The 27,559-nt window shown below is 42.3% G+C and overlaps 1 protein-coding gene across 1 annotated transcript in view; it reads right to left on the reverse strand.

Annotated features, from left to right (window-relative positions):
- Positions 1 to 902: 902 nt before the first annotated feature.
- Positions 903 to 27,559, reverse strand: part of VLDLR (very low density lipoprotein receptor) — a 33,628-nt gene continuing 6,971 nt past the window's right edge. The window contains exons 2-18 of the mRNA XM_068973531.1: positions 19,057 to 19,176; positions 15,038 to 15,160; positions 13,533 to 13,655; positions 11,508 to 11,879; positions 11,282 to 11,404; positions 11,069 to 11,191; positions 10,507 to 10,626; positions 10,277 to 10,402; positions 9,625 to 9,796; positions 8,567 to 8,785; positions 7,133 to 7,251; positions 6,424 to 6,563; positions 5,948 to 6,089; positions 4,972 to 5,118; positions 3,456 to 3,536; positions 2,430 to 2,599; positions 903 to 1,517 (exon numbers count right to left, since the gene is read on the reverse strand). Of these exons, the coding sequence (XP_068829632.1) occupies positions 1,482 to 1,517; positions 2,430 to 2,599; positions 3,456 to 3,536; positions 4,972 to 5,118; positions 5,948 to 6,089; positions 6,424 to 6,563; positions 7,133 to 7,251; positions 8,567 to 8,785; positions 9,625 to 9,796; positions 10,277 to 10,402; positions 10,507 to 10,626; positions 11,069 to 11,191; positions 11,282 to 11,404; positions 11,508 to 11,879; positions 13,533 to 13,655; positions 15,038 to 15,160; positions 19,057 to 19,176 (2,456 nt within the window). The 3' untranslated portion in view covers positions 903 to 1,481. The remainder of the gene's footprint in view (positions 1,518 to 2,429; positions 2,600 to 3,455; positions 3,537 to 4,971; positions 5,119 to 5,947; positions 6,090 to 6,423; positions 6,564 to 7,132; positions 7,252 to 8,566; positions 8,786 to 9,624; positions 9,797 to 10,276; positions 10,403 to 10,506; positions 10,627 to 11,068; positions 11,192 to 11,281; positions 11,405 to 11,507; positions 11,880 to 13,532; positions 13,656 to 15,037; positions 15,161 to 19,056; positions 19,177 to 27,559) is intronic.

Raw genomic sequence — 27,559 nt, forward strand, 5'->3', positions numbered from 1 at the left:
TGCTTGCTGGCTTCCTGAGGTTTAAGAGAAAGAAATGGCCCATCTGATGGAAATCTTACACAAGTTGTCAGCTACTTTTTCTTCTACCCAGTGTCCTTTTCTACTCTTCATATGAAACGTTTGGAAAATTGTCCATAGAAGGAATTCATTCTATGCCAACAAGCCTGACAGATTAGATCATCTTATAGATTCTCCATGAAGTCACTTTAAAATAGTGATTTTTAAATATTAGTTTACATCAGAATCACCTGAAGGGCTTCTTAAAACACATATTCCTGGACCTTGCTCTCAGAGCTTTTGATTGAGCAGGTCCAGAGTAGGGCCTAAGAATGTGCGTGCTTAACAAGTTCCCAGATGATGTAGATGCTGACCTTAACCCCACTGAGAACCACTGCTTTAGACTGTTCAAGAATGGCACTGACTGTTACCTCCCTAGCTGTCTTCAGGGTCGATGGAGTAGATGTGTAAAAGAAGAAAGTTCTTACCCATGCATTGGAAGGCACTTTTCCTTGAATGATACATAATTTTAGGACATGGAAATCTGAGACAAGTACAGAAAGAATTGATAGAAATCTTTAGCATATGTTACTGGATCAGGAAACTAATTGGAGTGAAATTTCCTCAAAGGGTTCTAGGTACCAGCTAAACTAGCTTCTTTTACCAAACAAGAAATATTTGGGGAGGCAAGTATTAAGTGGTACCTCATTCTTTTAGTACTTAATTGTAAGAGAAACAAGCCATATTATAGGCTTCGTTATACAACATCAAGATCTAGAGCTCATATATTTAGTTAGAACACCTGATACTACTCAGGTTGTTTACAGAAGTTCATCCTAGAGGAATAGGCACAAACCATGGTTAAGCTGCTTGGTTTAATTTTTTTTTAGCACTTGGAAAAAAAATGTACAGTAGTTTGAACACTTAGTCTTTGCAAACCTCCATTGAGGTCAAAGATTTCATTCATACGTACAAAATTAGTTTACAAATTTTTTTTTTTGGCAATTTCACCTTAGTAACCCGTTTTATCCTATTGCCATTGTCCCAACCATTGAAAAAGTTTACAATAATTTACATAGAAATATTTTCAAAGTGCTTAAGAATACTGATTGTTCTCTGGGATATTTACAGATGGCCTATACAATGTATGTACAGGTGGTATACACTATAGCACAAGTTTCGTTGCTGGAATATGGCTTTCGAGGGAAAGTGCATATTTGGCCAGAGGTGGCAATACTGTCTAGAGATTCAAGGGTTACAGATACTTTTGGTAACCACATCCAAAACTGAAGGAGAATGTGGATGGGAATATTTACAAAAGTAATATAAAAATGATTAAGTATACAAGCTTGATCCACGCAAAGATATCTTGATGTTCTTCCAGATGGCAGGAAGAAAGAGGCTTCAGCTGCTGGCTTGGTTACCATTCCAAAGTGGGGGGTTTCACTGGTTCAGACCTCAAAGGTCGTGACTTGTCTCAGAAGTCAGGCTAGATCATCGTCTGTGCTTACAACTGATATCTGTGGAACAGAAAAAGCATGGCGTGAGTTTGGTGATTCCTTTGTTGGTAGCAACTTCATTTTGTAAAGCAAACCTTGTTTTTGAGTTGTTCATTCAGAGACCAAAGGTGCCCAGAAGGGAAGCCAGACCCCAAACTGTACTGAGTTGCATCACTAATGCATTTTAACTTGAATTCAACTATATTTACTGGGTAGAGAGAGAAAATAGTGTGACTGATTCTGCCTATTCTCCTGAATGATCTTAGATTATGGATAAAAATGTGAAAAGACACACATGTGGCATGAACTGACCACCACTCTTGCTTCACCACAGCTCTGCACTTGTTTTGTTCAGACTGTTCCAAAAGTGAAGGCTAAACAATCCATGTTGGTTTCAATTGAAGATCAAGTGACTGAGTCCAGTGTTGAAAGGAAGGATAGCTCTGTGAAGTGGGAGAGGTGATTTTCAAGCATTTGGTCATCTTGGCTACATGAACCTTGCTCAATACACTGACTTTAAGTCATCCACCCTATAGGCACCTGCTTTAAGTTCAAAAAGGAGATCTTTGGTTCATGCTAATATTTACATGTAGCTTCCATAACCCAAAATATCTTAAATTGTACAATGATGTCCTTAAGTTGACTTGCCATTCCGTTCAGGGTAGACAGTTGTCAACTGACTTAAATTCTAACAGGCTAGACTGTCTAATCTTCAGGGAGTAGATGAAGTACCAGCTTGACCAAAAAGTTTGTTTGGGTTTTTTGATAATAGCTTATGAAAAACCCAAACAAACTTTTTGACCAACCCAATATTTGGTGACTCCATGGTTCTAATGGCTCTTTCCAGCCCAGGCAATCACAGCTTGTGTTGCGGCCTCCTTTCTAAAATGTCTGACTGCAACTCATGTACATAAAGACACAGAGCTGACTTACTGCTGGGTACGTGTGTCCAACAGAAGCACTGTGTCTACCAATGTCTATTGATAGGTCCTCTTCAGTGGTCTTCAAGTACACAGGATTGTCAAAGTTCATGCTTTTCATGTTCTTATGTTGCCAATTCCGCCACATCAAGTAGCCACCTACTGCTGCCATTGCTAAGAGCACTGAAAAAAAGTTAGAAGGTGACTAACCAAGGTCTAGTCTCAAAACATACAAAAAAGGAGGATGCTAAAGAATCCATGATTGTTAACTAATAAACTCTTCATGTTTTAGGAAGCTGGGATGACTAGAAGTTAGAATATAAATGGGGTAGGAGCTTAAAACAAGATCAGACCAGAGGTTGTATTGTTCTATAGCCTCTGATGCATAGCTAGACACCTCTGTCTGGGCAGTTGTGGAGTCCTTGGCTCCTCCCCAGGCTGATCGAGTTCAAATTTCAGAAGCTTCTGGAGAGTTCTTCAGATGGTCCTCCTGATGAGTTAGCTAAGCTTGGAATCCCATAATTTAGGATAAAGAGACCACTGTAGCATAGTGCCTCACACTTCACATGCCCTAGAATAGTGTTAGAGGTTCTTCTCGCTGGGCTTGGAAAGGCTTAACTATTTTTAATGTACCTTCTATAACTCCTCAACAAATCATTTAAGAACTCATGTATTTCCTCTGTATGAAGCATTATACATATTTCGAAGGGGAAGATAAAAGTGCTCTTCACTGGAAGGGACTTATTATGAAAGGGGATAAAGCCAGACAAACAACTCTGAAGTAGAAAGCAATGAGCACCTTGTACATAACAACTGAACATTCATGCCTGCCAGTTGCCGTGCTAAGAACACCACTGTAGAGAAGGTTATGGACTCTTAAATGAGCATGCCAGCTTGGGGAGGGGGCAAGGGTGATTCAGTGTCCGGAGTGCTGTGACAGTACAAGGAGCTACGGGAAGGGCCTCTCTAGATGGACTAGAAACAGCCATCCAGTATCTATGAAGTTCCTTGGATCCAGATGTGTGGGGAATGTACTTACAGAGGGGAAGGATGGCCCAGGCAGCAGAAGTCCCTTTAGGGGGGACATTGACCTCCGATACTGCTGTGGTCAAATTGATCCCTACAGGGGAATAAAGGGAATCCGTTTAGGAGGATCTGAATTCAGACTTAGAAATTCACCCACCTGGTAGAGAGCCTCATGCCCTCTTGCATCCACCACTGCTGCTCAGTATCTACTCCAACTGTATACCAAGAACAACTGGTCTAGAAGTATTTGAGAGTCTCATGTTATAATAGCCATTTCACGAACAGCTCCCTCACAGATGTCTTACTAAGTCAGGTCAGGCTAAGAGCTGCAGGTTCTAAGTCTTTGGAGTTTAAATACAGGTTACCAATTAGGGGCAGAACAAGGAGTTAAAGGCTGCATTAATGATATAAGGCACAGGTTCAATGAGTGTGGCTGTTAGTTGAGATTAACCGTTTGCAGTACTGAACCCAATACCTCCAGGAATTAGTCCACTAGTTGGAGAAATTTCCGCTGTGTTGGTATCTTTTGTCTCATTGTAATTCACAGTAGTTGCAGTACCTGAATTATAAAACCAAGAACCTGGTTAATGCCAAGGTTCCAGAGTGGCTAGCTCTTTAGTCCAAACAAGCCATGTGGTGGGTTATTTTAACATTGGGAAATTGACAAACCACTGCTGAACCGAGTTGCATGGTGGATGTGTCAAAACTAAGGGAAACCTCAGCAAAACCACAGATACACATGTCTTTGGGCAGAACTGTAAGCACTGGGAATTTGACAATTTGAAAAGATATACTGCCACACTTAACGACCTCTCTAGGCAAAGTCCCAGGTTCCTGGAAGTTGCAAGAAATGCTCTCAAAACCATATTACCAGGCATACTAGTTTCACTGTCAAATTGTTTTGTAATTGCTTTCTCAGTAAACTGAGCTTGTCCCTGCAGGGACTCAGTATCATGCTAATAAAAGCCTCACATTACGAGATCCTAATTCACAACATGTAAGTTTTAATTTGCCACTTAGTCAAAAGCTAAGGACAGGAGACCAAGATGCAAGCTTCATTTAAGTATGCGTTTAAGACAGTGTCACCCACTGGGGCCAGAAGTTTTCTTGGAACCCTGGCACTCTTTAAGCCTCATTTCAGACCCTTTCTCTGGAGGACAATGTTAAGACTTTAAGAATCTGCAAGTTGGCTGGGTCAGTGCTGTTATGGGACTAATTGGTACAAATCGGTATGTGAAGTCGCGTCGCTCAATCGTGTCCGACTCTTTGTAGCCCCATGGACTGTAGCCTATCAGGCTCCTCCGTCCATGGGATTTTCCAGGCAAGAGTGCTGGAGTGAACAGTCACCTATAAACTCATCTTATGTGAGTTAGAAGTCAGTCCTCAAGGAATGATGCGAACTCTTGGTAGAGTTGGTAGCAGATACGTTCTCTAATTTATTCCAAGAGTGAGTTAAAACAGAATTCTTAAAATCCAGGCTATTGCCTGTTGTAGGTCCTGCTTATGGTTGAAAAGGAAGAAAGCCTTACTTTGGCACTCTCGGCCATTCTCCTCTAGACTGTATCCATTGGGACAGGAACAGGTGTATTTTGGAGAGTGGTCATTAATCTGTGGGGCTGGCAGGCAGAGGTATTCACATCCTCCATTCTCCACATCTTCTTCACACCAGTTTTTACCTATTCAGAAAGAAAAGTCTTTTCAAAATGGGTCTTCCAGTGCCTGCTATACATAAAGCTTGGTTCTAGATGCTGAAGACATGAGCCCTTGTCTTTAAGGATTGCTCTGTCAACCCCTAAAGTTAAGCCAATACTCATGAAGGATAAATAGTAGTAGTACAGGCAGCATGCTCTAAGGACACACAGGGCCAGAAAACTTCTTGGAAGTAGGAAAAGAGTTATGCTGTACATAGATGCATGGAAGGAGGAGGTGGGAAAAGAGGTGAGTGAGCAGACCTAGCTTCACTATCGGTCCAAAGCTTGCAGCCAAGGCTCAGAGGAAGGAGAGAAGCATGCTCTTCTGGCTTTGTCTCACTCCCACAGAATAGCAGGAACCCAGCTACGGGGAGGCCTAGAGGTTTCATTTAGCTAGAACCAGTCATGTATTCTGAGCAGGAGACCACATGCCCAGATGTGTTTGAGCATCTGTACAGTTCCATACAAGAGGTGTCATGGTGGAGAGAAAGGGAAAGGTGATGGCATAAAAGCTACTTAGTGCAATAGTTGTAGCAAGAAGGAATGAATGCCAAGGGGGATGGAAGGGATTGATATTAAAAGTCAGGAGGCTGACAGTTGGGAGGGAAGCTAAAAGCTGAAGTTCTGAAGCTCTTTGACCTGTAAGTTACACTATACTGAGCACCAGGTCTGAAGGGTTGGAGGGAGGGTCCAGTGGGGGGAAATTTCCATCACGGAGCAAGCTGAGTTACTAGGGAGCTGCTGATACCCAGAGGGCTCTGTGTCAGGCTGCTGCCCTGAAAGTAGCCAGAGGGGCTCTGCTTCCCCACGATACCTGATGGTTGTACAAGTTCGTGATAGACAATGATGTCCTGGGCATCATTAAGGTTGTTAACTAGAGTGGCCAGCTCCAAGCCAGTGAATTTATTGGCACCATAGACTGCTTCATTTTCCCCATCTATCCAGTAGACACGATCCTAAAACAGAACCCCCAAATTAGTATGTACATGTAGGATCAACATGAGTCAGTCTCTAAGGTCATTATTATTTACTGCCAATTTAATGGATCAAATTTATTTAAGGCTGGGTTGGGACGTCAGATGTAAAACTCTAAGAGAAGCAAGTTCAGGTTCTTAAAATGCTATGAGGGATCAGTATATCCACTGGCCCAGGTTTCAGGTGATGGCCCAGGTTTAGGTTTAGGTTTCTCAAGTCATGCCCCTCCATCCTTCCCTCCTTCCCCTATTCTTTCTCTCCAAGCTGCTACAATAACTCAGAGGTATACGCTTAAATGTGAGACACACATCTTACCTCAAATATTGTGAGTGCCAGGGGATGAGCTAGGAATTCCAGAGACTTCAGGACTATCCTGCGATCTTGGCCGTTCAAGTCCACACTGGATAACATGTGCAATTTGGAATCCAGCCAATAGAGGCGGCCCTTTATAAGGTCTGGTAGGAAAAGAATGGTCAGAAGTCAGAACTGGTCTGCTTCCATTTAAAATATCTAAGGAATCCAGCACTCTGCTTTCACTGTTCCTCCCCTAGCCGGGGTTCTTAACAGGGTTCCCCAAATCTTGTGAAGCAGCATGCAGAATCTGCACCCACATACACCTGGGGGGACTCAAGGGGTACCTGAGATTGTCAAAGTAACTGACTCAAGTATTAGTGACATCATAGAAGTATTAAAAGAGGCCAGCATTTTGTTGTTCTCCCCTTAAGGAGCCAGGAGTACCCTGAAATTCAGGAAATGCAAGGCACCTAGGTCAGGAGTATTTATGATGAGAGTTCACCTAATTCATGTCACAGATTAGCCCCAGATGGGTAGAAAAGCTAGTAATTATGGAGCAAGTGATTTGCGAAGTCCACCATTCCACTTGCACTGTTTGGTTCTTCTCATCACAAATCCCTGCTTAAGAAGGAACCTTAGAGTTGTCTGCTGTAGTCCAGCGTTCGCTATAGAGATTAGTAACACTCTGCAGACAGTTGAACCGTGGTTGAGGAAAGAAGAAAGCACATACCAAGTGTAATTCCGTTAGGCCACTGGATGTCTGCTGTCACCAGCGCCCGTCTGTCAAACCCATTCATTCCTGCTTTTTCAATTTTAGCTGGTTCACCCCAGTCTGACCAGTAAACAAAGCTGGGAAGAATTAAATTAGAAATCAGCTTCAGTGGTTTGGAAGGAATAAAGTTGCAGCTTGAGATATACATGTTCGAAAAGTAAATGGGAAACTCTAGAGTATAAATTGTACCACTTAAGGGTCAAAGTTATGTTCTGGGTAAACAAAAGTTAACACTCTGGATCAACAAGCTCATTATTAAGTATATTAAACTATGTAACTCTGATATTAAACTATGTAACTCTGACATTAAACTTCAACCCAAAGTCACAGGTTATATATTTCCTTTATGAAAGGCCAATGCTTTCAAGAGAGTAAAAGAGGAGTATCTGGCAAGTTTTACAGACACTCAGGGCTGGGCTGTGTTCTAGGGAGGCTTCATGGGAGTCAATTGTGATTACTACAGCCTTGGTCAAATTGCTAATAGCTGCTTTCCTATATTATTTAGGGGCAATTTGGAGGAAGTCCTCAGTGAAATGTTTCTAGAGAGGTTTATTTATTTTCATTGGACTTTCAGACAACTTGCACACTTAGATGAAAGCCTAGAGATAACGTGGTTACCCAAATCCTCACAACTCATGTGACTACTTAGGTTGGATCATTCAGAGCTAACCTGATAAAAGTGGTCAGACAAAAATTAAATCACTTGCATTTAGAAATGAGCCTATCTGTGAAGCAGAAACAGACTCACAGACTGACTATGGCTGCCAAGAGGAATGTGGGGGAGAGGGGAGGGGTGGACTGGGAGTTTGGGATTAGCAGATACAAACTATTACATATAGAATGGATAAACAACAAGGTCCCACTGTATAGCACAGGGAACTATATTTAATATCTCGTGATAAACCATAAGGGAAAAGAATATGAAAAAGAATGTGTGTATATGTGTGTGTGTGTATATATATATCTCCATATATATATATCTCCATATATATATATCTCCATATATATATATATATATATATATATCTCCATATTTCCAGGCAAGAATACTGGAGTGGGTTGCCATTACTTTCTTTATACTTCAGTGTAAAACATGCACAGAAGCTGGGTGGGCATAAGGGTTAAATACAGCTTTTGATGTATCTCAAATCAGAATTGTTGTTTCTTTCATGTGAACTAGCAGTCATCTGCTCAGGGAGGGCCTGTCATATAGATGAGTTCATTCCCAGCTTGCTCAACTATGGCACCACTGACATCTTGTACTAGATAATTCTTTGTTGTAGGGAGCTGTTAAATCCTGGGATTTCAGTACTATTTTAGGCACAAGGAAAGCTCCTGACCTACACAGATAGCATCTGAAAGTCTATGTGATGAAAAACACAGAATACAGACCCAGACAACGGGTCCACAGCTATGGAGGCAGGCTCTCGCAAGTCAGAGTTAAACAGGAACTTCCTCTTGGTTCCGTCTAGGGTAGCTACTGAAATAGTCTTAGAAGCCGCATCAGTCCAGTAGATGGTCTTGTACACCCAATCAACAGCAATGGCTGCAGGATTATAGACATTGTCGATCATTTTAACATGTCTACCAACTTTGTCATCAATTGAGGCACTGAAACAGAATAGGTCACAAGAAATTTAAGAGTTTGACACCATCGGAGCCTGGAGAATGGACTTTCTGCTCACAAAATGGTCAACTACTTTGTTCAGAATGAACTCTAGTAACCCCATAGTTCAACACTCAAATTATGTAACCATGCTGCTTACCGATTCCAAATTACTAACACTGTAGGTGATCTTGTTGTTGGTCTGCATGCTACTTGCAAGAACACCATACTCTTAAGTGAAGCTATCTGCTTTAGTAACTATCATCTGAGTTTCTACAGTTCCTAATAAGAAAAAGCTACCACTGCCATTCTAGTTGTAGCAACTATGAACTAACTCAACTGGAAAAAAAAAAAGGGAGAACATCAGAGAAATTACGATGTTACTTGTTATAATCTTATAATTGTAGCCATCTTTTATTTTGCAGGTGATTGTTAGTTTCAAATGAGGAACTGATAGTAATTTAATAATTAAAGAATCAGTGTTTAGATTTAATGTGTATGTGTGCTAAGCTGCTCCAGTCGTGTCTGACTCTTTGTGACACTATGGACTGCAGCCTGCCAGGTCCCTCTGTCCATGGGATTCTCCAGGCAAGAATACTGGAGTGGGTTGCCATGCCCTTCTCCAGGGGATCTTCCGAACTTAGGAACTGAACTCGCATCTCAAGTCTCCTGCATTGGCAGGTGGGTTCTTTACCACTAGCGCCACCTGGGAAGCCCCTTAGATCTAACATTCCTGACATTCAATGCTAGACTGGAACTAGAGATGAGGGAAATTCCCCCAAACCTTCAAAAGGCCAGTGACAATGACTTAGACCAAGACACCAAGAATGGAACTGTAAGTTACCTGAAGATGGCCTTTTGGCTTAGATCAGCCCAGAATAGTTTCTGAGCAGCGATGTCAGCATCGAGAGCCACAGTGTTTCGCAGCTGTTCAACTAGTTGGATATATTCTTTCCTCTCCAAGCCAATCTTCCTGATGTCTCGTCTATTGGTGAAGATCAGACTTGGCTCTTTGCCTGCAAGACAGGAGTCAGGTTAATTTAGTTTTGCTGAAAGAAGACAAAGTCCTTCCAAGTTACTTCCTCCCAATAGAGGAGCACTTAAAAAGTGAGGGCACTGCTGAACACTTCAGGAGTACTCTTGCCAAAGTCCATGCCCCTGGGCCTGCGAGCGCTTCCTACTGTTTAAGAAGACTGTCCTTGGGTCACAGCATTCAACAAAACAGGGCAGCTGATAAATAAGTTACTTATTTGAATTGCACTCAAGTTTTGGAAGCAGAGAATAAGCAGGTATTCATGATACATATGCAAAAGGAATTGACTAAGGCAGGCATCTGGGGCAATGGTTTGCTATCTAACATATGCAATTGCACTGTGAATTTACTAGCATTGCTCTCAAGTACTATTTTATTTTCATATTTCATTTGGCTGTTGTAGTCACTGGCTGAGCACTTGCTCATAAAGGTACCAGAGCAACACCAGTCTAAGTCCATTTACCTACTGCTTTGCACACGCCCGTGGCAAGATCCATTTGATAGCCACGACTACATTCACACTTGTAACCGCCTTTTAGGTTGATACAAATTTGACTGCAGATTCCTGGATTTTGGCATTCATCAATATCTAGGAGGGAAATTAGAATTAGTCTTGCTATTCCTAGATGACCTACAGAGATCTTCTGACCTTTCCCATCACCCCCTGTTCTCAGGCTCTGTTTTTCAACTCACCTCCACAGGTTTTCCTATCTATGAGTTCAAACCCAGCTGCACAGTCACATTCATAGCCTATAACTAGGTCTTTGCAGATATGGGAGCATCCGCCATTATTAACCAAGCACTCATTTACATCTGAAAGAAAAAGGTAGTAGAGTTACTCAATACTCAAATTGATATTTGATCTATTAACATTTAAAATCCAGGCTATTCCTGATAACTGGTCTAGATAGTCTAATCAAACCCATGATTTTTCAAGATCTAATATTGTGTCTTGCAGATATACATCTCAGCCTGTATTGGGGGAATAGAAAACCCAATCTCTTGGCAAGTTAACAGTTGGTTAAGCAGTATTTAGTCAAGGTTCTCTATTGCTGATTGGTTATCATTAAGGGGGTGAAACTATGAACTACTCTGTCAGTACTTTTAAGTCATAACATTTCACTTTTAAGCCCAGCCACTGAACCTAATTCATTAAAGTAGTTTACCCAGCCATTAGGCAGGCTCCAAACCGCATTAGCTCTGCTGGGTCTACTTAACCTGTCCAACTCTGTCCTCACGCAACCCCTTCACTTACGGCATTCCTTCAGGGGCTCGTCACTCCAGTCCCTGCAGTCCTGCTTCTGGTTGCACACTTTACTGATATCAATGCATTCCCCACTTCTGCACTTGAATTTCCCGGGACCCAAGCACTGATTGACTACAAACAGAGACACGGAAGAGAGATTCCATCAGTGGGTCTGATCAGAGCAATCATTGCACTTACAACCACAACCAGGGGGACACCTACCGTTCTTGCAGTTGACTTCATCAGAACCGTCCACACAGTCTCGGATGCCGTTACATTGCCTGCTGCCGTGGATGCAGCTGCCATCCTCACACTCGAACTGGTCAGGTCGGCAGGTTCGGGAAGCTACAGGGGGAAGAGTATGGGATGGGGTGAAGTCAGCCAAAGTGTCCCTGGTGGATACCTGGGTGAGAGCTGAGCATGCCTCACTGACAGGAAAGTGACTTACGACAGTTGACCTCATCGCTGCCGTCCTTGCAGTCGGGATCCCCGTCGCATCGCCACTTCTTGTGGATGCACTCGCCAGAGCCACACTGGATCTCGCTGGCCGGGCACCTGGTGTGGATCACTGGCTGGCGGCCGCACTGCTCCAGGGACTCATCCGACTGGTCTGAGCAGTCTGCGTCATCGTCGCACACCCAGCTGATGGGGATGCAGGAGGAGGTGCTGCACTGGAACTCGTGGGGCCCGCAGGTTGGTGGGGCGCAGTCCAGCTCATCGCTGCCATCACTGCAGTCATCCTGGCCATTGCACATGAAATTCCTGGAGATGCAGCGGCCACTGGAGCAGGTGAACTCATCAGAGCTACACGTTATGTTGCCTATTGAGAGAGAAGATATCCCATTGAAGACTCATCAGGACTTGTCCTTTCAAGCTTCTCGTCCCCAAATCTAACATGCAGGTCATGGATCATGAACCCCAGCTTTTTCACCTAACTTAACAGTGAAAGTTGGATTATATCAATATTTCCCAGAACACTGGGAAACAGCCTTAACATGTAAAACAGGCAAGGACATTTGAAGAGGAACAGAAATGGAAGGAATGAGAAAATAGATGAAGACTAGAAATTCATTTGGGATAAGAGGCATCTTAAAGTGATGGCAATTAATAACTTAAACTGTTACAAGATACCTCATTGGAAAAGGTGGACATGAGTTCTCTTTAAATGGTTACACTGCTCATCAGGCCAGGCTACATCCTGAGCTGAGATGATCAGGCATCAGGTACATGAGCAATGTATTCACTGCTAATAAGCACTGTGACACCATCACCAAAAAGAAGCCTCCGTGTATTATGCCACCATACACGGTTCCTTCTCTTTTGGTCCTTCCAATCAGGATCAGGAGTAACAGGTCTTGTAAAGTTTTAGAAAGTCACTTTTGGGGCTAGAACTGAAATCTAGCAGCCAAGTGTGCTAGATAATGGTAAGCTAGTCAGTTCATACTTTGACTCAGATTCCTGCCAAATTAATAAAGGTCAAAATTTGGTGGTAATTGGGGTGGAGACCACGACTCTCTTGGGAAGCAAAGTCTAGATTGAAGAGGGAAACACTTGGCAGCTCCATGGCTTACCAGTACATAAAGCTCAGTTCTAGGATTCAGTGCCAAAACTCATTGGACTAGGTGCAATGGTAATGACCTTGGGATGTGACTTCTACACACAAGACGGGTGTTTCAACCACAAGTGCCCTCAACTCATTGTACACTTACTGCATCAGGAGGCCTATGCATGTCAGGCTCAACAGCTGTGGTTTTAAAGGCCCTATAAAAAGGTAGATGCTTGAAAGAACATTCAACACAATGTCTGTTCAACCTAAAGACTTTCCCAGGGCCTCGCCTTTAACATGGAGCATTTTATTACACGTTTTCCAAGAGCAGAAACATGAAAGGCTAGGAAACAGAGTTAGTTTTTACAGGTAGGAACTGTGATAGGAGACAAAGGTACCGCTGGTTGGTTAGAAATTTCTTTGGGTATCACCAGCAAGACATTAATTTGTCCTTCTGTTTCAGTTTAGCTTTTGGAAAGGTTAAAAGAGAATCTAGTTTGGGGGCTGAGGAATGCTTGTGTGAGACTCAAGTAATTTATGCCACTAGGCAGATCCAGTTTGGACCTGGGGATGTGTTTGCTGGCTTTAGTCTCCTCGTTTGATGGAGCCCAAGTGAGGAAGGCCCACGAGCTGCTGTCCTAACCGAGACAAGAGTTCACACAACTGCTGCTTCACTGAGCCATCTCAACATGGAAGTGCCTTGGAGGACTTACCTTCTTATTTCTATTTGCCTAGAAGAACCAGCCAAGCAAGCAATGGTCAGTTACCATGCACACTTCTCTGAGTTTGAGGGCAGTTAGGAAAGACAAGGAGTTGAGCAGGTAGTGAAGTCACTAGAAAGCAAGTCAAGTCAACTGCACCTTCACGCCCACCCTTCTTGGAGCAAGAGGGTCTTTGGGTTAAGCCACTCAACACTGATCTTCTTACCACAGTTTTCTTCATCTTCTCCACTGTCACAATCATTTTCACCATCACACCGCCAGGACACTGGGATACACTGAGTGGAGCGGGCGCCACAGCTGATTTCATTTATGCGGCATGTTCTCATATCTGTTGATGACATACAGTCTCAAAAGAGCCTCCAAACTCATCAGCACAAAGCTGCTGCTCCTGTGCTGCCTGGAAGTGGTGACGTCTGTGACTCAGTGGCCAGGCACACAGCTGAAATTCGACTGACTAGCTGGAGCCTGGGCAGATCTTCCGTGGCCTCCATGGCTGGGGAGCCAGGCCAGCCTAGACTACCTGGCAGTCCACCCGAGAGCCTTGAGCGTGCTACACTGTCAAGGTTCTGTGGCGTGTGCACTCCTGGCGTTTGTTTTATTTGACATGGTTGGGTTCCTTGGCTGGCCTGCTCCGTGACTATTATGTATTTGCTGGGTATCAAGTGACACACCCAGATATTGGCAACGAATGCCAACTTCATTAAAAGCCAGATGGTCTAATACCTATGAAGTCTTGTTCACAGGCCTCCTTCAGATTATCATCTTGTGAAGTAGGGGAACCCTCTAATTCTTGACTTTACAGGGTTGTCCCCCACTAGAACTTGGAGCTGGATCTTTGTGGAACCCCTCTTCACCTATGCTAACTCACCGCCTTTGGCCAGTGCTCTTATTATTCACCTTACTTCTTGCCTGGAGAACTGCAATTAACACATGTCTCTTCCTTTTTGCTTAATTTTCCTTTGTAATCTTATATTCCAGAACTAAACTTTGTTCATATTAGACTTCCACTTTCAGTGCTTTAGCAGGCCTCTACTGCCTTAGAAGGAACATGAGAACTTTCTTCACCAGGATATGCAAATGATTCTAATTTATCTATCCCCCATCATCTTCCTTTATGATGTCACAGACTTTCTCCTGAATGTCAAGCCTAAGGACACATGTGTATTTGCATACCTATGAAGTTTCTCTTATATAAGAACAAGCTGTAAGCTCCCTACTTAAATAACTTTAGGTTACATGTTTCTTAAAATCACTCTTATCACCCTGTTTGTAGTCACCTTACCCCTTCAGCAGTAGATTTTTTTCTCATAATATGAGAAACTCTGTATCTAAAAGCTTATACCCGGCGCACAGGGGACCCTCACATCTTGACTTAGCTTCCAGGACCAGAGTACCATCTGCTCAGTGTCATTATCATCGAATATTTGAAATCTATGCACCTAGTCAAGGAGTTCTTAAATCTTCTGGCTTCAGTCTTAAATGTTCAATAGTGAAGCTACCCAAGAGAATGTCAGTCTTGTTAAGATTAGGGAGAACATTCTTTAATATTATTCAAGATTGACTGATAATGATCTGACTGACCTTGGAGTCAACTGGCCTAACTTTAAAGAAGGGCAAGGAAAACTAGCAAGTTTTAGAGTATACAGTACTTAGAGCTATGAGACATGGAACAGCTTGGGAAAATTCAAGTCCAAAGCGAGTCGCACTCACGGCACTGTTCTGGGCTTTCATCAGAACCATCTTCACAGTCAGGATCCCCATCACACTGCCATCGATTAGGAACACATTGGCCATTGTTGCATACAAAGTCAGACTCAGCGCATGTCTTCTTCACTACAGAAGTGGATTTGCAGGGTTAAAGTTGAAGTCACTCACCCAAGAACCCTACATTCCCGTTAGGGGTACAACTGCATTTGAGATACTTTATTCTAAAAATAAAGCTAAGTCAATTAGCAGTCAACTGCCAATATCCAGCAGGACCTTAGAAAAATCTTTTTTTCCCTCCCTTTCCCCTAGAGGAGGAAGGTGATCATTTGAGAGCCTTGGAGGACACTGAAGTTAAGGGATCCCTTCCAATGAACTTCTTGCCCATTTTATAACGTTGAGATGGAGTAATAAGTTCATTCTTTTCAGGCATTTCTTCCAAGTCATTCAAGTGCTTCATAGGTTTAACAGTCAAACATTTCATCTTACGACTGGCTCACAGTTTAACTGTTTTAGGGGCACCTTGTAACAACACATGGGTTTAGCATAGAGACAGAAGGCCAAGCTCCAGTACCGAATACCATCACCCCTACAGGTGTATTGGGGCAGAGGAACCAATATTTCTTATTGGATAAGATAAGAAATATTGGAAGCTCAAATCTGAGTGTAAGAGAAGTTGTATTTAGCAACCGAAGGGTGGACTCACATCAACCAGCTAAAAGTCACTGAACTTACTATGGAAGCTGCCAGTCCTCATAACTGACTACTAGAGTTAAACAGCCTGAGACAAGGTATCAGTTCTGCTACTAATTCTTACTATGGCAGACTTTTCTCCTTAATTAGGGTGACTATGTAATTTGTCCAAATTGACACAGTCTCAGTAGAAAGAGGGTCGTCTTATTTTTACCAGGAAGATAAACATCATTCCAGGACTGTGCTAAGCAAAGCTGTATAGGCAGCTTGGTCATCCTACCCATGAGGAACTCCCTACCCAGGGAGTAAGATGAGTCTTGACAAGGAACCACATAGGGCATTCCAAGAGCATCCTTCTTAGGTTATATTCTTCTTTGCCCCTGTGCCTATACTTTCTACTTGAATTTCCAGTTTAAGTCATTCTTTAACAAATATTCTGAATGGAAAATCAGTTAAAAGTCAACAATTTATTGAAAATATGAAAGAGGCCACTTCAAGTCAGGGGTTTAAGCCAGGTACAACTCTCAATTCAGAGTGCACGAAACCAGAGGGCTGCTCTGGGTTGGCCTCAGATATTGTTAATGGGGTGACTTCCTAGGTGGTGCAGTGGTAAAGAATCCGCCTGCCAATTCGGGAGACAGAGGAAATGCAGGTTTAATCCCCAGGTCAGGAAGATCCCCCGGAGAAGCCAATGGCAACCCACTTCAGTATTCTTGCCTGGAAAATTCCACACACAGAGGAGCTTGGCAGGCTACAGTCCACAGGGTGGCAAAGTTGGACACAACTGAGCAATGAGCATTGTTAGCGGAGAGACAGGATTATAGTCAACTTCTAGAACTCAACATGGGATGATCACTTATGATCTGAAAAGGATTATTTATATCCTAAAATTGTGTAGCCAAGGGAACAAGAAAGGCCATATTACTTTCAGATTTACACCTGCTTCTAAAATCACTGAAATGCTCAAACCCCCCCCAGTGTTCATGGTTTAAGTGATATCCAAGGCCTGTCTTCTCCTGAGCCTGTAGAAAGATGCCAGAGGGTCTCGGTTATTGTAATTCACCCTGTGATACTCTTCAGAACTTGTGAAAGAGAGCGTAGGGAATGGTTATAAAGAGACTTTATGAATTTACAAAGTATAAGATGTTACAGGGATAGGAAAGATTGGTTGTATTACAAAATGAACAAAAGACAAACAGGGTCAGTAGGTTGCTAGGGTTTCTCTCTCTCCATTCTGAACACAGACTGGGAGGGTAAAGATGGGCTATTTGAACTGGGCCTTGAGAGATGGATAGAAATTTAGATGTGTCATGGGGAAACAGAACTACTAGTTCCATACTGAGGGTATCTGAGTTACTGATTTATCAGTTCAGCCTAACACCTGTAGAAGAATGAGTTACTGGGACTCGTAGAACATGGCTTGTAGGATCCAAGTTGAGTTGACTAAATATGCTAGTTGACATGCTTGAAAGAAAAAGCCCTGCTGAAGTTGTAACCAAGTTCAACATCAAGAGGTTGGACAGGAAAAATAGGAAGTAGCTTTAGAAGTGTTAAGTAATTGTGTAGGCTTTCATGGCAGAACATCTCCAAATAAGCATTCACAGCTTCCTGAGCAAAGCTCCTACTTTCCTTCTCTACTCTCATACCTGGAAGGCAGAGACAAATTATGGCCAAGCATATATTTCCTTTCTCCCATTCTGTGTGATCTAGATTGTATGCACACCTACCTCCTTATCTCTTCCAAGTCTTCTGTGATGTAGCTAGAACTGATTGATGTGGAGACTATTTTAGGAAAAGCCAGTGATGACCCCTGCAATGACTCAGGTTAGTTTCTGCTGAGGTGGTCAGATGGTAAAGTAAGACTTCAGAACTTCCAAACATGGAGATAATAATTACTCTCTAAGAACATAAAAGGGTTTTGCCAAATACATAGTTTAGCATAGAAGAAGAATTACTACTTACAGCAAGAGCACGGTTGACAAGAGTGAGGTCCTTTAGTGAGAAAACTAGTGAAAGAATTATATTATCCAGGTAGCACAGAAAGAGCATGGAGCTCAGTATCTTGTAGAGGAGATTAAGATCTTAGCTTTGGAATGCAAAGATGTAAACATGTCACATAGAACTATTCTTGGTCCTGAGACTGGAGATAAGCTTCTTGCCTGAGATTGCAGAATGGACTTACTCTGCTTCCAAATGAGCTACTAATTTACATATTGGCAGGCAGGCATCCACGATACTGCTCTGAGAGCTCAAGCACAGGACAGCCTGCCAGGATGTTTCTACTACCGAATTTTAGTAATGATGCATGAAGAAGTAGGCAAGGGCCTAACAAGAGAGCAGTTGATGACAACTATACTTAGCTTCTACTTTTCTTCCGTATTTTTAATTTGTATAGCAGATATCTTTATGTAACGCCTTTTAAAAGGTAAAAGACAACATTATCACCGACATTCATGAACAACCTTGTTTCAGCAATTTAGTGACATGGAACAAAGGGATCATAAAGCAAACTTCAGCTTGTATCCAAGGTCCCTAAATGCCATCATGGCATGTAGTTCACAGCTGTCCTGGCTTAATGAGAGGTCACACCAATTGCAAAAGCAGTCATTTCTCACAATAATCTTTTAATAAATGCTGATCGATCAGTATAATGGTATATCCCTGTTTTCTTGGGGGAAGAGAATGTCTCCCATCCTGTCTAGTGCTTTAAAATTAGCATCTCTGGAGAAAAGGAATTGTAAAAGAATCCTTATTTGATCTTTGATCTGGGCTGACTTATGAGGTACTGGGACTCATAGAACATGGCTTGTAGAATCCAAATTGAAGTTGACTAAATAGGCTAGTTGACTACACTTAGCAACTAAATATGCTAGATGAAGTTGACTAAATATGACAGGAATTAATTAATCTCTGAAGCTGCAAGGGATTTCTTACTGTCCATGGCTTGCTTTTGGGGGGGTCAAAACCATTTGAGAATTTTAAAAAAGTCTTTTCTAAGCAGTCTTCTGTCTCTATTCCTGGTCCTCTCCTCCCTTTCCCTAGCTTCCTACAGCAAAAGTTTGCCTGATCTAAGATCAACCAGGTCCTTTCACTGGAAAGGAACTCCACTTTATCTTCACGATTCCATACTCAGGTCAATAACCTCACACACTCGGTTGTATTCCTCCTAGACCAGAAAGTATAGAATCTTTGGACTCTGGTTCCAAGCAGTTCTTAGGAGTGGATTCAGAATCTTAACACATCTGTAGGAGTGAAGATAACGTCGTCCTTTTTCAGGAAAATGCCCAAGTCCTAGTGAGGAGACAGGTGAGACTGTGCAGCTCTTTACTTACCACAGTTCTTCTCGTCACTGCCATCCGTGCAGTCTTCATCCCCATCGCACTTCCACAGCAGTGTGATACATCGGCCATTTGTGCACTGGAACTGGGAGGCTTCACATTTGGCTTTTCTTCCTAAAAGCAGGAGGGAACACTTAGCTAAGCTGGGACACCTGGATGGTAAGTTAGAGATGCTAGTTACCTGAAACCCACGGATAGGCGTCCTCTCAGAGGGACAGGTGCAGCCTCAGAGGCTGTAACACTGTAGGGGCTGGAGCTGCATGGGCCTTGGGGCAGTGGCTGACAGTAATGAGTTCTTAGCTGAGCACACACTATCTACATAAAACTAGATCTCCCCGTCTCTCTTGCAGGAGGCATAGCCATCGGATGTTCTGGCTGATGAATGTCAGCAGAAATGGTATATACAGTTTCTGGGAAATATCCTCAAAGGGACAGGGGATCCAGTTTCCTCAATTTTGTTGCTTTCTGGTTCCTGAAAACTAGGCATGGAGGCTGGAATAGTGATATAAGGAACATAGATTGCCTACAAACTGCAGGTGGTGGGGCAGGGGTTCACCTGTGGACTCATTTCTCTCAATTGTTTAAGTCATTTTGTGTCACTATAATCATGCAGCCAAATCCTAATCCTTTAATGGCATTTCTTGCCCACATTCTATATTGTTACTCATCAATGATGTTTCTATTATGAGCAAAGTAAAGGAGATTTAGAAGAGGTGGCAAGGATAGAGGTGAGGTTAATACATGGTTCCTTGTCTTAGAATTTGAGTCTAATTGGAAAAAGATATGTTTACAAAATGACTCCAAGATAAAAAGTATGAAGAAGATACAGTTAAGAGGTGAAGGGAGATAATTTTTTTTAATCTAATTTTTATATGAGAGTTGATTTAAATGTGTTAGTTTCAGGTATACAGCAAAGTGATTCAGTTATACATATATCCATTCTTCTTCAGATTCTTTTCCCACATAGGTTATTACAGAATATTGAGTAGAGTTCCCTATGCTATACATTAGGTCCATGTTGATTATCTCCTTTATATATAGCAGTGTATACATATTAATCCCATATTCCTAATTTACCCCTCCCCCATTTCCCCTGTGGTAACCATAAGTTTGTTTTTAAAGTCTGTGAGTCAATTCTGTAGACAAGTTCATTTGTATCCGCTTTTTAGATTCCACATATAAGTGATATCATAGGATATGTGTTTTGTCTGACTGACTTCACTTAGTATGATAATCTTAAGTTCTATCCGTGTTGCTGCAAATGGCATTATTTCATTTCTTTTTAATAGCTGAGTAATATTTTATTGTATTGGGTTGGCCAAAAAGTTCATTTGGGTTTTTAAAATGAACTTTTTGGCTAATCAAATATACACATGTCACATCGTCTTTATCCATTCCTCTGTCCATGGACATTTAGATTGCTTCCATGTCTTGGCTATTGTAAACAGCACTGCAGTGAACACAGGGGTGCCTGTAGTTTTTTGTTTTTTGTTTTTTTTTTTTTGTCTTTTTTTTTTTAATTTTAATTTTTTATTTTTTTAATTTCAAAATCTTTAATTCTTACATGTGTTCCCAAACATGAAACCCCCTCCCACCTCCCTCCCCATAACATCTCTGTGGGTCATCCCCATGCACCAGCCCCAAGCATGCTGTATCCTGCGTCAGACATAGATTGGCGATTCAATTCTTACATGATAGTATACATGATAGAATGCCATTCTCCCAAATCATCCCGCCCTCTCCCTCTCTCTCTGAGTCCAAAAGTCCATTATACACAGCTGTGTCTTTTTTCCTGTCTTGCATAGAGGGTCGTCATTGCCATCTTTCTAAATTCCATATATATGTGTTAGTATACTGTATTGGTGTTTTTCTTTCTGGCTTACTTCACTCTGTATAATCGGCTCCAGTTTCATCCATCTTGTCAGAACTGATTCAAATGAATTCTTTTTAACAGCTGAGTAATACTCCATTGTGTACATGTACCACAGCTTTCTTATCCATTCATCTGTGGATGGACATCTAGGTTGTTTCCATGTCCTGGCTATTATAAACAGTGCTGCGATGAACATTGGGGTACATGTGTCTCTTTCAATTCTGGTTTCCTCGGTGTGTATACCCAGCAGTGGGATTGCTGGGTCATAAGGTAGTTCTATTTGCAATTTTTTAAGGAATCTCCACACTGTTCTCCATAGTGGCTGTACTAGTTTGCATTCCCACCAACAGTGTAGGAGGGTTCCCTTTTCTCCACACCCTCTCCAGCATTTATTGCTTGCAGATTTTTGGATCGCAGCCATTCTGACTGGTGTGAAGTGGTACCTCATTGTGGTTTTGATTTGCATTTCTCTGATAATGAGTGATGTTGAGCATCTTTTCATGTGTTTGTTAGCCATCCGTATGTCTTCTTTGGAGAAATGTCTATTTAGTTCTTTGGCCCATTTTTTGATTGGGTCGTTTATTTTTCTGGAATTGAGCTGCTTAAGTTGCTTGTATATTTTTGAGATTAGTTGTTTGTCAGTTGCTTCATTTGCTATTATTTTCTCCCATTCAGAAGGCTGTCTTTTCACCTTGTGTATATTTTCCTTTGTTGTGCAGAAGCTTTTAATTTTAATTAGATCCCATTTGTTTATTTTTGCTTTTATTTCCAGAATTCTGGGAGGTGGATCATAGAGGATCCTGCTGTGATTTATGTCTGAGAGTGTTTTGCCTATATTCTCCTCTAGGAGTTTTATAGTTTCTGGTCTTACATTTAGATCTTTAATCCATTTTGAGTTTATTTTTGTGTGCGGTGTCAGAAAGTGATCTAGTTTCATTCTTTTACAAGTGGTTGACCAGTTTTCCCAGCACCACTTGTTAAAGAGATTGTCTTTACTCCATTGTATATTCTTGCCTCCTTTATCAAAGATAAGGTGTCCATATGTGTGTGGATTTATCTCTGGGCTTTCTATTTTGTTCCATTGATCTATATGTCTGTCTTTGTGCCAGTACCATACTGTTTTGATGACTGTGGCTTTGTAGTAGAGCCTGAAGTCAGGCAAGTTGATTCCTCCAGTTCCATTCTTCTTTCTCAAGATTGCTTTGGCTATTCGAGGTTTTTTGTATTTCCATACAAATCTTGAAATTATTTGTTCTAGTTCTGTGAAAAATATGGCTGGTAGCTTGATAGGGATTGCGTTGAATTTGTAAATTGCTTTGGGTAGTATACTCATTTTCACTATATTGATTCTTCCAACCCATGAACATGGTATATTTCTCCATCTATTAGTGTCCTCTTTGATTTCTTTCATCAGTGTTTTATAGTTTTCTATATATAGGTCTTTAGTTTCTTTGGGTAGATATATTCCTAAGTATTTTATTCTTTTTGTTGCAATGGTGAATGGAATTGTTTCCTTAATTTCTTTTTCTACTTTCTCATTATTAGTGTATAGGAATGCAAGGGATTTCTGTGTGTTGATTTTATATCCTGCAACTTTACTATATTCATTGATGAGCTCTAGTAATTTTCTGGTGGAGTCTTTAGGGTTTTCCATGTAGAGGATCATGTCATCTGCAAACAGTGAGAGTTTTACTTCTTCTTTTCCAATTTGGATTCTTTCTCCATATATATGCCCAGGAGTGGGATTGCAGGATCATATGGTAGTTCTATTTTTCGTTTTTTAAGGCACCTCCGTACTGTTTTCCATAGTGGCTGTACCAACTTACATTCCCACCAACAGTGTAGGAGGGTTCCCTTTTCTGCACACCTAAATAAAGGGAAATCATTTTTAACTTAGTGATGCGAGAACAGCAAAACAGGGTGAAGCCACACACCTGTATTCTGTTTCTCTGAGCCTGTTTTCCTGTGCTCAGTGGACAAATATAATTCGCATAATGGCAAGAATGAACACTTGGAAGTAGGGCACTTAGTTTTTGCCGGGCGTGGGGCAGCTAACATTCAGGTGTTTCCTATCATTAGCAGGTTTGTCCTCCTGGAGGATGTAATTTCTTTGAGACAAAAGGCAAAGATCTGGGTGCTAAATGCTGATATACTGCAACTATTCGAGAAAACCAGCCAATGGAGGCATACAGTTCATGTAGAATCCTTAGGGAGGCCTGCCAAGCAGAAAGCCTTGAGCCTTCCTGCACCTTTCAGCATCTGCAGCTGTGGCATGCAGGAATGAGAACAGATGCTATAGAGACAAGCACAGACTGGGACTCTTGTGTTATGTACACAATGCTCTAGTTGGCCTCCCTGCTATCAGCTACTCCCTACTGTCTGGGAGCATTCTAGGCTTTGTGGCTAGTTCCCAGGAAGATTAAAAGTTGGTCCTAGTTTACTATATGGGTGTGTGATTACTTAGGTACTGAATGTGCTCGTTTCAAAACTATATGTATCATTCTGCCCTCATGAGTCTAGTTAAGCTAGGACCCAGATTCAAAGGGGTGTGACTCAATGGCACTCCTACCTATATTTCATTTTTCACTTTTTAAAACATTTTAATTTTTTGGTCCCACCACATGGCTTGCAAGGTCTTAATTTCCTGACCAAGGACTGAATCCAGACCCCAACAGTAAAAGCACTAAGTCCTAACCATTGCACCACCAGGGAATTCTGCCCAGCCCCAGTTTTTTGGGTTTTTTAAAATTTACAATCTTAACCATTTTTTATTATTTATTCATTTGGATGTTCCCCGACCAGGGACTGAAGCCAAATGCTGGGAGGTATCTGAACCAGGGCCCACTGGCTAGTGCTTTATCCGTACTACCTCTGAAGGCTGTGGGAGTGGTGAGAATCTACTTTGAGTACTTTATTTGAAAAGTTAAAAAAAAAAAGAACAATTTATAGTCAGAGAACAGAAATATACATATATGACAGAAAAGTCAGGTTGCACTTAGAATACCTTTTCAAAAGGTTTTCGTTACCAAAAGCTGTTTGGTCAAAATGAGATGCAAAAAACATGGAAAAGATAACCATATAATCTGACTTGGATAGGACTTTAAAGTAGACAACAGATAATAGTTTTCCACTTCGGGGTTAGGTACCTGGCAGATCTCTTTAAAAATGAGTCTTGAAGCTACAGATTTTATAGACACTCAAGCTGCTCTGAGATTAAAGACGGGCACACAATAGTCTAAGGCTGCTGTTTAGCCCACTCTCACCTGAAGGAGGCTCTCTGAATGTAACTGTTACATACAAGTCATCAATAGTAACAAATACTGGGCTAAAACCCCAGCAACGCTGCCTCAAGAGTGGCTGCTGAGTGGACTTAGGACAGACGCAGGCATTTTCTTAGTGTTTATTCCAGTATCTTTAGACAAAACAGAAGTTTAATTTCTACCTTTTTTTAAAATCTCAGATGTTTCCCCTTCACCCAAGCTTCTGCCCAAAGGTCAGTCATAAAGCTATGTTTTACCATAGCACACACAGCTCTCCATCAAGAATGGTAAATAATGGGTTGGAGTGGAGTATGCTACTAACCAGCCATCCCTGCTTGTTTAAAAGAGGAGCAGGGTTGAGGTGGGGCTGGGTAAAGCTAGCTGACTTTATAAAGGGTCCTTTCTTTAAAGAGAGGAGAAGAAAGATGCTAAGCTACATGGCCATGCCTCAGTTTCTTATTTCCTAAGCACTTTGTTTTGGGAGATTGCTCCTGGGCAGACAGGGTTCCCTGTGTGTGTGTTAGTTGCTCAGTGTCCAACGCTTCGTGACCCCATGGACTGTGGCCCGCCAGGCTCCTCTGTCCATGGGATTTTCCAGGCAAGAATCCTGGAGTGGGTCGCCATTTCCTTCTCCAGGAGATCTTCCCAATCCAGAGATCGAACCCAGGTATCCTGCATTGTAGGCAGATTCTTTACTGTTTGAGCCACAGGGCTCCCTGTTGCTGCTGCTGCTGCTAAGTCGCTTCAGTCGTGTCCAACTCTGTGCGACCCCATGGACAGCCTCCCACCAGGCTCCCGTGTCCCTGGGATTCTCCAGGCAAGAATACTGGAATGGGTTGCCGTTTCCTTCTCCAATGCATGAAAGTGAAAAGTGAAAGTGAAGTCTCTCAGTCCTGTCTGACACTTTAGTGACCCCATGGACTGCAGCCCACCAGGCTCCTCCGTCCATGGGATTTCCCAGGCAAGAGTACTGGAGTGGGATGCCATTGCCTTCTCCAACAGGGCTTCCTAGTTCTGTTTAATTCCCTGTGTTGTACAGGGATGGGCAGTGTTGGGGGACAGCTCAGCCACCTGGTTGCAGCGCAGTAAGTTTTCTGTCCAGGTTTCAAGAAGATCCTCCCTTTACACCTGTGGTGCCCACCTAGGAATGTTGCCGTGCAGAGCTCCAGGAAGCACCAAATGAGTTAAGAAGCTTTTGGTTTGCAAAGCTTTGGGGGATTACAGGATTGTGGCTTTGTAGTCTATTTCCAGCCATGACAGTTAAGTCTCCAGTTCAGTATTATACTTTCATAAAGGGAACAGGGTGAGCTCAAAATCGTTGACACCCAAGGTCCTTTTAATGCTTAGGCTAAGCTAAAGCCAATGATGCCTCAAAAAAATAAGTTATAAGTACAAGCGCTAGGCATTCTCTATTTCAGGGTCTATTGGCTCAGAAAGGTGAAAAGTCAGAGTAAATGGGATTTTTAGTGGGTTCCTTAAAGTCATGGGGTTCACAGGAATGCTTCTGCAGCACTGAGGTGGTTGAAGTGAGGGGAAAGGCTATGACAGCAGGGAACCTGGGTGTTCTGTCTCTGTTTCAACCAGTATTTCTTTTCAACATTGAAATTTTGTGTAAGAATTTGGAAAGGGCCCTACAGCTTTAAGAGATCAAACAGTCGGACTAGATCTGGGTCTCCTTTCAGCTCTAATACTTCGGATGAATACCCCTGCCTCTGGGCCAGGGGGTTGGAAGTCACTTGGACCTAGTCCTCCACATGGCTGTTTACATTGGTAATGACTGAATGCCCAGAAACACTGAAGATTCCTTGCTTACTGTCACACAATTGATACCAGACTCGACAAATGGAAGCCTTGCTCATTACCTAAATAGGTAACGTTGCCACCCAGATATGCTGGCATTTCACTGGCTCCAAGAAACTCAGGGGTTTTCATGTATTTAACAGGCAGCCTGCTGTTGTTGTCTAATTGTCCCTGTAAGGGTTAATATGGAAGAACAGTACGTAAGCTTTGGGGAAAAAAAACTGTATAGATCTTACAGTAAATGCCAAGCCTTCCAAATGGGCCAGAGTTTTCTGTAGGGCTCCGAGTGGCACCTTTGCAGGAGCGGTCCAAAAGAAACGCCCACAACAAAGAGATGTTCCTGTGTCAAGCTCAGACATGAATTTCACTCTGTACAGAGGGGCTGTGGCTGCCACACTGCTGGAACTAGCAAGGCCACATGTTCCCATCTCTCACAGGCCTCCTGTTGCTGAGCACACGGGTATTATCATCTCCTGGGATTTCTTCAGTCCATTTGTTTTGGCACTTCTGAGGCCGCCAAGGGCATTTATTTTTAGTTGAGCTCACTTCTACTGCTTGCCACTTGAACGCCAATCTTTCTATTCTTAGGCTAAAACTCATTTTAGGACAAGCAGCTTTCCAAGTCAGCACAGAAGTTTTCCTCCAAGGGAAGAGGGTTAGTAAGAGGAAATGGGAAAGAGGGTCTGAGCTGTGTTCTGGCCTTTAAGTCAGTCTCTGAGAATCAGGAGGGGTCAACTAAACACTGTGAAATAATTAGGTTAATCCTTCTGATTCACTCAGTCCTATAGTTCAATTGTCAGTTTCCCTATTTACAGTGGATTGAGATGATCTTGAGAATCATGGATAAATAACTTATTATTATTATTTTTTTTTACTGTTAGCCAAACACTACTCTAAGACCTCTTTCAGTTGATTTAGCTCTCCAATACTACACTGTCAAAACTACCATTCCCCTTTTACACATCAGGGAAGCTGTTTGGAAAAGGGAAGGACAGCACTTGCCAAGATCACCTTGGGCAGAACTAGAATTTGAACCTGGGTAGTCTGGCTCCAGACACCATGTGACTGAGCATGCATACCAAAGAGCGCACCTGACCGGGACCACTTCCTTCCAGAATATTCTGCTGACTTGTGATCTGGGTAGTAGCGTCAGTTTAAATTAATCCAGAATGAGGTAGTATCACTTGTCAGGCTGACCCTATCCTAACACAGCCTTATAGTTGAGACAGAGCCCTTGCTTCCTTCCCTATCCCTATTTTGATTTTTTAAAAAAAGGTGCCTCAGTATCTCCTGCAGGTCTTTTCCTAGAGAACCACAGTGCTTGGATTTCTGGTCTAGAGTGAGCAAAGGCCCTCCTGATACATTTGGGAAGTTATTCATTTTGTGGGTGGGAAAAGTCAGTGTTTCTCAAGGTCAGGTTGGTATCAGAAGCCTGCAAGTTCAGTTCAGTTCAGTTGCTCAGTCGTGTCCAACTCTTTGCAACCCAATGAATCACAGCACGCCAGGCCTCCCTGTCCATTACCAGCTCCCGGAGTTCACCCAAACTCATGTCCATCGAGTCGAT

This window comes from Capricornis sumatraensis, chromosome 6 (genome assembly GCF_032405125.1).
Source record: "Capricornis sumatraensis isolate serow.1 chromosome 6, serow.2, whole genome shotgun sequence".
Classification (NCBI taxonomy): Eukaryota; Metazoa; Chordata; class Mammalia; order Artiodactyla; family Bovidae; genus Capricornis; species Capricornis sumatraensis.